At 36.0% G+C, this 11,522-nt stretch overlaps 1 protein-coding gene across 1 annotated transcript; it reads left to right on the top strand.

Annotated features, from left to right (window-relative positions):
* Window positions 1-1,446: 1,446 nt before the first annotated feature.
* Window positions 1,447-9,657, top strand: LOC119641000 (atrial natriuretic peptide receptor 1). The gene is made up of 15 exons (XM_038039420.1): window positions 1,447-1,765; window positions 1,830-1,941; window positions 3,033-3,198; window positions 3,727-3,801; window positions 5,869-6,145; window positions 6,257-6,366; window positions 6,464-6,652; window positions 6,707-6,963; window positions 7,270-7,385; window positions 7,441-7,519; window positions 7,590-8,236; window positions 8,306-8,633; window positions 8,702-9,041; window positions 9,099-9,372; window positions 9,437-9,657. Exons 1-15 carry the CDS (start codon window positions 1,447-1,449, stop codon window positions 9,655-9,657), a joined length of 3,510 nt encoding a protein of 1,169 aa, XP_037895348.1.
* The last annotated feature ends 1,865 nt before the right edge of the window (window positions 9,658-11,522 follow it).

Below are 11,522 nucleotides of genomic sequence, written 5' to 3'. Positions count from 1 at the left end.
AACAGGCGCGAAATTTTAAGGGAATGAAATTTCTTAAAGGTAATGAATTTTTTCTAAATGTTCCAGAAGGTCCAAATCAAACAGAAAAAATTCCTTTTTTTTTTTAAATTTACAATGGCCTTACCCCTTATATTTTACGAGTCAATATTCTTATGCCTCAATATGTCTTCTATTAATTCTGTACACTTGGACCGAATATGTTAAAATTTTCGCAAGTTTTCTTTTCATATCCTTCTCGACTTGTGGTACAAGTTACATTACGTTTGTGTGGATGTATGTAACATACAGAATGACTTCATCTCTCCGCCCGTTATTATGACGGTTTTTCTCTCAGTCAAATTTTCTTGTGTTCAACCTACAAATTGCAATTTTTGAGATATTTTGTTGAAATATCGCGCACTAATGTGTTTTGTTTTAAGAAAGAATGTTTTCGAAAATGATTCGCACTGAATAATTTCTTCGATCGCTCATATAACGTTCTACGAAACTAATGAACAATCGTCCGATAAATGAAATTCGAAATTTTTCATTATGACGTATAGGCGGCTTAATTATACCTTGAGACATTTTCCTAATAGACATTTTGATGAAATTTGCTCAATGATAGTAATTTGACATGAAAATTAACATTAACGAATCTGGGCCATATAGTTCTATTTTTTAGATCCCGCCAAATGCAAGGATTGTCATGAAAAATAAGCCCTTATAGGCCAAGAGAGTCTAATATTCAATATTCTACGACGAAGTATAATAATAACAGTAATTTGACCTAAAAATTAACTGTACGAAATTTGGATCACATCGCTCTATTTTCTAGATTCCACTATATACACTGGTTCTATGTGAAAAATTATCCATTGTATGGCGACGAATTTGTGATCTTTTATAACAAGAATAACTGGAAAATAATAAAATTGAGGTTGTTACATTTCGACCCCTTGAATTGACGTATTTTGCAGGAAATTTGCATCACACTGCTCTGTTTTCTAAATTCCACTATGTACACCCTCGATTATGAGATCGTTCATGAAAAGTAGGCCTATTTACATGAAAATAATGTAAAATTTTGTTTTATTATAACGAAAATACATGAATAACTAACTGTATCAAGCGAAGTAGGGTGGGTAGTGCGGTATTCAGTGGTCGGTGATGGAGAGCTGTTCTCTACTTAACTTAGCTGTTTATTATTAATATATTTCGCAGATAAAGGTGTACTTATTTAAAGGTGTATTCTGGCGTTGGGATCGGACACATGCTTTAAAAGAAAACAATGTGTACTGTTCTTGTATTTGTTGTGATTCTGTATCGATTTTGGTATTCCGAACGAACAGTCAGAAGATAACTTCAATTTACTTCAATTTACTTCAATTAAAATGTAGATAAACTGTGCTGATGTCATTAGATAATACAAAATTTGATAATAATTTAGAAGCAAAGTGACTTACAATGCAGATCAATTTATTGTTAAATATCGGTTATTGTTTGCTGGTAGCCGTAGATATTTTCGCCATCGGTCACAAGCCGAAACGTATACATTTTGATGAAAGCTATTGGGCTGAAGACGTGCCCAAAGATAGTTCCGAACATCTGATTATTGATAATTCGCTGTACGATTTGCAGACTTTAGCAACTGGTGAAAATTTCATTATTATCAATAGTAACGATGACGAGGTCATAAGCCCTCGCAGAAAACGAGAGACCATTGAATACGACGAAATTGGCAATCGTGTATATAATGTTGGCGTTTTAATGGCTTCACATTTAGGTAAGCGAATCGAGTTCATAGTTCAAATTTTATGCTTGTTAAGTTACTAAAGTTTCGTTTATAGATTCACCGTTCGATTTGGAACGTTGTGGCCCAGCAGTGGATCTAGCCTTAGACGTTATCAATGATGAGTTCTTGCGGCCTCACAATATAACACTGCGTAAAGTGCAAGCCAGGTGAAATTTCCTAATCACGAAAAAGAGAAAAAATATCCAAAATGAAAAATTGAAAATTTCGCAAGACGCAATGAAAACAATGTTACGCAAAAGCAAGTTTATATGTATTCTTCGTTCTAATCAAGACAAAGAAAAGAAACCTTCTTGCCGTCCTGTTTTCCTTTTTACACCGATCATCGCAGGATGAGAGGCATATTCATTTCGCCAAAACGTTTGCAAATCCCAGAAGGAAATATCAAAGACCAGAAATAAAATATCAGGTTTTTGCTCATTACACATAAACTACAGCAGACAAATGTACAAAAATTTGAATGCGTATTCTACGCGTAATGCTGTAGTACCTGCACAAAAATGCCTACCGAATAATATAGTGTATCAAAATTACGTTTTTTTTTAATATCTTCATAAGGCTCAGAAACAAGATTCAAAAACGCCACAATGTATACAAACCCTTGCCCTTGTTTCAGACTTGGAATGGCCGTGTGTTCGTGGGTCCATCTGCCTATCCGCGAACTGTCTTGTGTGCATAGTAAACCTTCTCCCGTTACCAAAAATGGTTTTATCGCTTATAAACTTGCGAAAGAATTTAAAAGTGACACTACAACACCCACACGCTTATACGGCAAATACTTTAATTCTGAAAATAGACGCGCATTCCATACAATGCATGAGCATGAAAATTTGGTTCTTTTGCTTTTCTAGTCTATTTTAGGATGACGGTGTTGGTGATAGGCATGCAAGATTCGGTCACGACCCAACGTAATTTTCTTACTTGTTTTAATTTAATTCATTTCGTTGATTTTTCTTTTCAAATAACGGAGTTAATTGTTCGTACTTTATGATCGCTTAATGTTAAAATGACTAGTTGTATCTATAGCAGTGTTTCTACCCGTGACACTCACATGTACGGTTATACATACATATACATACAGGTACAGGCACATTTGCTATGTGAATGATTTCTGTGCGTCGTTGTAAGTCTTGCATACACATACATATCTGCATACATATAAACAAACCCATATATATGCACATACATATACGCTTGTTTATCATACAGTTACTTGTTGAATTCATTTGAATTTCTATAGTTATCCATCGTGTTCGGGTGCCAAGGCTCCGGGTTTAGCGGCAGATATGCATTTCAAGGATGACGTAATTGCTTTTATTGGACCGGCATGTGCGTTCGCTTTGGAACCTGTTGCTCGATTGGCAGCCTATTGGAATTCACCGATCATTACCGGCATGGGAGATCAAGTATGTATAGAATCCTTTACTCTGTATATTTATATACTTGTCTACGTACGAGGGATGTACAGTGCTTTTGTTTATCCCTATTTATAAGCAATTGTTATCATCCGAATAACAATTATACATGAAATTAAAAAAAAATCCTTTCCCTTGCATTACATACATAAGCTCGGAAGAGGGCGAAAACGAAACAAAGTGAAACGTGGCGAGGTACGCGTCGGTTTTGTTTGCGTGGTCATTGACAATTTATTTGTATTGGTAGCACGTGAATGGAAGATGAATTTGCGTGCTTGTGTGTATGTATATAGTTATGTATGGATAATAATAACAACAATAACAAGATGACCTTAGAACTTAGTTAAATTGCTTTGAAGCAATTTGCTTTTGAATTTAGACTGTAATTAAACGTTTATATAAATTAGATATAAATTAAGTACAGTTTGATTTGTTCCTTTACATAAATTTAACCTATTATAGTACGTAGACGATGCTGACATCTTTTTCTTCTCTTTTTTTCTCTTCTTATAAACATAGCCACCTTCAGAGGGTGAATTAACAGTAACGTCGGGCATTTTGGGACGCATTCATAAATGGAAAAATGAGAGCACAGTAAGTATACGGGAAAATGTAAGTTAATGTTCCAGGAGGGCAAGAAGACTACATACGTTTGGATTTCAATAGTATTGTGCTGCTCAATCATTTTGAATTTGCGGTCTCAGCGCTGGTTTTTAGCGCCTTTCTAAAGGGTGCGCTCTCGACTCATTAAAATAATATGTCAACCAATAAATTCGTAGCGTAAATACATATATCGTCGAATTCATGCAATTTTTACATAGTATCAACCTTCAAATGTGTCAAGACTTCGCGACATTCCGACTACTAGTTTACAGGTTACAGAAGCTTTAGTTTTTAGTTTAGTGCCGACAATATTAAAAATTACATCTATTTTCCAGGTAAAAACATACTTTTCGTAGCAACTCTTACAGGGCAAGATTAACGCTCTAAACCAGGAACCCTCCTGTTCCTAATCAGTAAAGTTGATATTTCTGTTGAGAAATTCATCAACAGTTTTTGTTATAAAATACTAAGACCTAGATCAGGCCATATTTTTATTGTGATCCCTTATAAGGGAAGATATCCAAGAAATAGGCTTATATAGTGTAAATTCAGCGTAGAACATCTACATGTCAAACCCCCACCGCTAACCAACTTTCATTATAAAGTAACATAAGTTAGAACTCGCCTTTTGTAAGAACTTTGGTAAGGGAAGAGGTTTGAAAATTGCCCTGTTCAATCCAAATGTTCCGTCTTCATCTAGTACGACAATATATTAACTTCCATCCGCCCATTTTTATTAAGAAACAGTAAAAATTAGAAATTTTGTTGAATATTAACTTTTTCAAAATTGTATCATAAAAATGGTCCCATTCCATCCATTTCCAGCATCCTTTGTTGTTAGGTCAAAACAAAAAAAATCCCGGCGAATTCGGACGGGATAGTTTTTGAACTCAATGTGGACGCAAGGTAATTGGAAAATTTGCGATACAATCTCCGCACATATTCTGCTAAGGGACGAGTGAAACCTCTCACCACATTCTACGTGAATATGAGGCAGTCTGCGCAATCAGACAAGATGAATCAATAATAAGAATCCTGAAACCGGACATTTTTAGAGGCACGGGCGATACGGATTGCCGACTTAATTAGTAATAATAATAATAGGTCGAAAATGTGAGTGCTCTAATTTTCGCCCAAGTGTCCTAAACGCTACGGTCTGTAATTTGAAAGTGAGAATATACGGGCGCAGATCAGGACGTGTGACAAGCTTAAATCGATTCCAAAAATGATTCTGCATCCATCGGTAGAATAATTGATTGAACTACCTTAGGTGTTACATAAGTTCCTGAGTAACACAATAGCCAAGACTACTTATCTACCTACTGACTACCAACTCAGTGTTCGTGGGTTCAAAGGCAAAGTGCGGTAGTAAGTATGGTTTGGGGACAGCCGGTGGGGGCGTAAGAATTACCGATTGGACAAACACCCGCTAGAGTACGGCTACTACTTCCCTACTTCTTTCTGCTTTCTCCTTTCTTGGCGACACTCACCATGTAACACGAACAGGGAGCATCCCCTAAGTGATTGGTCGTATTAAAAAAAATAAAAACTTAACATACTCTGTGCCACAATTTGTGTGGATTGCAACGAGTAAAAACGTCATGGTCATGGACAAAGTCGATCATTATTTGACGTACAATGTTCCACCGAACACAATACTTCATATATTTACATCATAAAATATTACACTTTGTTGAAAGATCCACTTTTCATCCTTAAGTTGAGAGCGATCAGAAAAATAGCACTATGCGACCCTAATTTAGCACAATAAAATGATATGTCAAACTACTAATCTGGATCAATCTTTAACGAATAGACTTTGTTGGTATAAAAAAGTTTCCTTTTTAAAGAACGTTTATTTGCGAAGGAATTCGAGAAATGGTGTTTTCTTATCCAAATTTTGCACGCGAATATACAGCGATTTTTGTCGAGAAGTATTAAAAAGAACAAATTTTTTCATATAGATTCGAAAGTTTCTATCCAGATCTGCCGGCTATGAGCATGAAAACACTTTAACAATTTCTTGAATTTTTTATTCAAATTTTCCGTCTCTTGCAGGGCATGTTCAAAGATAAGACGAAATATCCAACTTTAACACGCATGTCATACTGTCAGTGTCGTTTGAAGTTAGTATTCGCTAGCGTCTTTCGCCAATTCAATTGGAAGCATGTAGCCTTGCTGGTCGATCGTTCTGATCTTTTTTCGCTAACAGTTGGCAAAAATTTGGAGTACGGTTTAAGGCAAGAGGGTCTGTTGAGCTTCGTTCGTGAGTTGAATGGTAATGAACAGGAACCATATGAGATTTATTTACGTGACGCCAGCATGTATGCTCGAGGTATATATTTTTTGAGTTGAGTATTGATTATATATATATATGTTATGATTTTATACATATATATGTATATAATTAAGTGTATATATTGATTTAAGTGATAGATATTTTTAGTTGTTATACTTTCGGTTCGCGGTACTTTGGTCCGTAAATTTATGTTGGCCGCCTACTCCTTGGGAATGACGAATGGCGATTGGGTTTTCCTCGATGTTGAAATATTTCAGGTTAATTGATCTTTTCAACATTGAAAACATGTCTGCATACAGTTAGTTAGTTAGCATGTAAGTATAAAATTTAATGATTGGAATAATTTATAAATAGAGCACCTATTGGGGCGATCATGATTGGGAAATGGGTGATGATGACGATGGAAGGGCTCGCAAGGCTTATGAGGCTTTATTAAGAGTTTCACTATTGCAACCCTCCAGCCCTAAATATCAAGGCTTTGCTGAAAATGTACGTGACATGGCGTTGCATAATTATAATTATACCTTCAGCGATGGCGAGGAGGTAAGCACGACGCAAATTATGAATAGTATGAACGGAATTCATTTAAGAGTTTAGGTAAACTTCTTTATTGGCGCCTTCTACGATGGCGTCTATTTGCTTGGTATGGCTTTGAATGAGACTCTGAGCGAAGGTGAAGATATACGTGACGGCATGGCGATAACAAGACGAATGTGGAATCGAGATTTTCATGGCATAACTGGCCACGTTCGTATCGATGACAATGGTGATCGTGATGCAGACTATTCTATTCTCGATTTGGATCCAATAAATGGGAAATTTGCAGTTGTTGCTCATTACTATGGCTTACACCGGTAAGCGTTTCGCTTTCATCTTCCAACACCCACCGCCTAAACGGGATTTGCCATCGAAATTCTAGAGATCTGTAGACGATTGTCGTGATCAGAATGAGTTGTTGCCGTGATGTATTGGTCTTATCTATCCCTTTTTCACTCTATAGCTAGCAAATAACGATATATTTATGTTTGTTAACATAATGAGATGCTAAGTGACTTGCCTTGAATTAAGAAACGAATTGCAATTTTTTTAAAATTTTCTTGAGGTGGTGGGTTGCCCGGGATACAATTAGAACTTTCTCATTTGTATATTTTAAATTTAAGCAATTACTCAGAAGTGCACGGTAAAAAGATACATTGGCCTGGCGGTCGAGAGGAACCGCCTCCGGATATACCTAGATGTGGTTTTTTAGGAAATTCGCCCGAGTGCCATGGCAATGGTTGGTCGTTTTTGATGATTCCCATTTTTCTTAAAGTTAGTTTCATTTCGTTTAGAATTAATCGTAATGTATGCTATGTTTGCCTTAGCGATATTTTTGGGTTTCACATTTCTGGTAGTCTATCTGATGTGCAAGTAAGCATTCGATTTAATTTATTTGAGTTCTAAATTTTTTTTTTACTTAATACCTTCATTTGCTTATTAGACAAATGAAGCTCAATAATGAATTGAACAACATGTCGTGGAGAGTACGACCGGATGATGTTCTTTTGGAAGTTGGTCGCCTTTATGGCAGTAAAGTGGGTTTGCAAAAATTAAATGCAGAAAATTTCTCCCTCCAGCAATACGGGATACATTCGGGTCGAGCTTCCATAACTAGTTGCACGTCATTGCCGTTAACGCAAGTTTTCACTACCATTGGTATCTTTCGAGGAGAGCGCGTTGCCATCAAAAAAATACATAAAAAAAAAGTTGACATAACTTCTACATTATTATGGGAAATCAAGCAGGCCCGTGACGTTAGTCATGAAAATACAGTACGTTTTGTGGGTGCATGTATTGATTTGCCGAGGCCCACTGTACTCATACTAACGGAATATTGTCCGAAAGGCAGCCTAAAAGATGTGCTTGAGAACGAAGCTATCCAACTTGACTGGAATTTTCGCATGTCTCTTATCCATGACATAGTTAAAGGCATGGCTTATTTGCATAACAGCGATGTTCAGGTACATGGAAAACTTCGTTCTTGCAATTGTTTAATTGATGGACGTTTCGTTTTGAAAATATCTGATTTCGGTTTGCGTACACTTACTACACCATCCGAGTTTGTAAAAGATCAAAATTACTTTAATAGTAAGTACAAGAGTGCGAAGTTGTAGTCCATTGTAACCGTTCTGATGAAATGGTGTATTTCTTTTATAGAATTTCTGTGGATCGCGCCAGAGTTGTTGCCTGTAACAGTTTTTCCTGGAAATCCAGCTACACAGAAAGGGGACGTATATTCTTTTGCTATAATTCTCGAAGAAATTGTGATGCGTGGTGGTCCCTATGAGACGGCTCGACAATTCATGGACATTCAGACTATTTTGAATCGCGTGGAATCGCACGAAAGCACTCCTTTTCGACCTTTTATAGGTCAAAGGGATTGCCCTCCCGATGTTTTGGATCTTATGGAAAAATGCTGGGCTGACAATCCAGACGATCGACCTGCATTTGCCACTATACGTTCAACCGTTCGATTGATTATGAAGTAAGTTCTTTCACCTTCAATTTGCTTAAATATTTAGTCAATCTATTGCCCTGTAACTCTTGTTGAAGGGGTTTTTGTGAAAATCTTATGGATGATTTGCTGCGACGTATGGAACAATATGCGAACAATTTGGAGAGTTTGGTTGAGGAGAAGACCGAACAATTAAGTATTGAGAAGAAACGTACAGAAGAGTTACTCTATCAGGTTTTACCACGACCGGTTGCAACCCAACTGTTGGCCGGCGAAATGGTGCAACCAGAACAATTCGAATGTGTTACCATTTATTTTAGTGATATAGTAGGTTTTACGGCCCTGTGTGCGCAAAGTGGACCAATGGAAGTTGTGGATTTTCTGAATGATCTCTATAGTACTTTTGATCGCATCATCGGTTTTTATGACGTTTATAAGGTAATCTCTGAAATAACTTAAGTCTTCTCACATGCCATTATTTATATAAAATAATAGGTGGAAACAATTGGCGATGCTTATATGGTGGTGTCGGGTTTACCCGAAGGAAATGGTGATAATCATGCACGTGAAATTGGTCTTATGGCATTGGCTATCTTGGACGCTGTAAAATGTTTCAGTATTAAGCATAAGCCCGACTACCAGCTAATGATACGTATTGGTATTCATTCAGGTCCCGTGTGCGCTGGTGTTGTTGGGCAAAAAATGCCACATTATTGTTTATTCGGTGATACGGTCAATACTGCTTCGCGCATGGAGTCAGCCGGCTTACGTAAGTTATATCACTTTAAAGTGAAAAGAACTGATGGTTTTTGTCTCTATTTATATATGTGTAGCTTTAAAAATTCATGTTTCATCGGCCACTAAAACTATTTTCGATAAATTTGGTACTTTTGAGATGGAGCTGCGTGGCGAAGTCGAACTGAAAGGCAAAGGTGCCGTGGTAACTTATTGGTTGTCGGGATGTACTGAGCCAGATCCTAGGCCACCCACGCCACATAAAAATAACAATGACGAAATACCGTTCCCTATATTATTTCCAGCCATTGGAAAGTAGGGTTTAAACAATTATTATTCAAATTTGTGCATAAGTGTCAATTATGGTAGATTTTTTCTTTAAGTATGTTTTGAAGCTTTTAACTAACTAAGTTCCATGCTTTAAAGAAAGCTGTGATTTAAAGAAAGCTTGGGCATTTGACATTCTCGCCATTTTATATTGAGGGACTAATTTTGTGCGTAAATGCCGAGTTGCTTAGGAGTTGCCGTTGGTTCCGCGTTTGTTTCAAACATTTGCGAAATTTATGAAATTCAAAAAAAATATTGATCGAGATCTGCGGAATAACGGAGTTTAATGATGTATTAAAAGTGAGAAGAAAAGATGTGCCCACTTACTTTCTTCGAAAATACAAAAGTGCGTCGTCAACTCACCAAGCTTTGAATAAAGAAAACTTCGTTCCAAACATTTTCGTACATCGAAAATCGCTCTCGAAACTTTCTTGCGGGGAACAACGGAGTTATGATACTTCCGTTATTACTAACACCGTTTAAACTAAGCCTTCAGGAGGCTTCGATTGGTACTTACACACTATAGAGATAAAATATAACCACAATCTCAATTTGCAAAAGGCTTTTGTTTTCGTTTTGAACTTTTGTTTTGTTTTGCGCTAGACGGGCCAATAATGTTAATGACTTTCGAATGGCCACAGAGATCAGACATAACCTCAACATCAATCAGGGAAAGCTTTAGTTTTTGCTTTTCAACCAATTGTACCATAACATAAATTGCATAAAAAATGTCTTTTTTGCGGGCTGCTCTATGAAATCATTTGCTGACCGGGCTTAGCTTGCTATAAATGAACCTTCTATCAGAAGTGGCTGCTTAGAATCAAAGCTGAATTGAAAAGCTATTGATATTCGAATCGCTCAAATCTGACTGTCTGTCACCGTTTGCAACTTTCATATTGAATGATCCAATAATACTGTTCACTCATCAAGAATTGCTTTTAAAAGATGGCGATGTTGTGCATTGTGTAACTATGGACCCCACAAAAGGCTTTAAGGCTGATCATGAATATTTTTTTTGTAGTTTTGATAATCTATGTAACATATCCGATTATCGTACTAAAAAGAAATTAACGTTGCGGTACAAAATACATCCTAAATTTTAATGGGAAAAGTTTCGTTTTTTGAGACCGCTTAGTGAATGTAGTTTGACAGCCTTTCTTTAAGAGGATATGACGCTGTAAACGAAAGTATGAAGGCTGCAGAGAACAGGCATAATCCTAACATAGATTAATTAACTTTATGGAGTTGCCGCGCAACTAGGTATGGTTCCGATTATTATTGTTTACAGGTTTCAACAAGAATTGACATAAGTACGCAATTACGAAAAAAGTGTAAAACTTTTTATATATTTTCTTGTAAAGACTATATAAATCGTGCATCGATTTGTGTTAATGGTGATGAATGCAAATTAGTTTTTTTTCGATTACAGACAGCTGCAAAGTGAATTGTAAAGAATAGAGCGAAACGGTTTATGTAAAATAGAATAATTTCTAGCTTTTAATAAAAATAAGTTTTGTGTGAAATGTAAAATTCTGTTAATTTTTAGGTCCTAAGCAAACAGCGTTAAAGAGAAAGCTTTCAAAGTTAATGTAATGATATTTTGGAGAAAGCTTAAAAATGAAAAAGGAGAAATACCGAAAGAGGAAAAGAAAGCTTACGTCCTAGCTGTCAAATTTATTGGAAATAAATGTTTTAAGAGTTAGAGAAGTTTGTTGTAAACCAATGATATTATTAGAAAAATTTACAATAATTAAATGAGTTGTTTATTAACTAAATAAAAATGTATATATACATATATATCTATATATATATATATAAATGTAATTAAAATGTGTAAAATGGAATACAAAGTTTTAA

The sequence above is a fragment of the Glossina fuscipes genome, unplaced genomic scaffold, assembly GCF_014805625.2.
Source record: "Glossina fuscipes isolate IAEA_lab_2018 unplaced genomic scaffold, Yale_Gfus_2 133, whole genome shotgun sequence".
Classification (NCBI taxonomy): Eukaryota; Metazoa; Arthropoda; class Insecta; order Diptera; family Glossinidae; genus Glossina; species Glossina fuscipes.
The sequence above is the reverse complement of the archived record's forward strand: the minus strand, read 5'-3'. Positions and strand labels throughout refer to the sequence as shown.

Bases quoted from the DNA above. Each gene is read 5' to 3' on its own strand.
- LOC119641000 (XM_038039420.1), top strand. From the start codon at position 1,447: ATGCAGATCAATTTATTGTTAAATATCGGTTATTGTTTGCTGGTAGCC. The intron at 6,964-7,269 runs GTAAGCGTTTCG...TTTAAATTTAAG, and splicing joins CATTACTATGGCTTACACCG to CAATTACTCAGAAGTGCACG. The intron at 9,042-9,098 runs GTAATCTCTGAA...ATAAAATAATAG, and splicing joins GTTTTTATGACGTTTATAAG to GTGGAAACAATTGGCGATGC.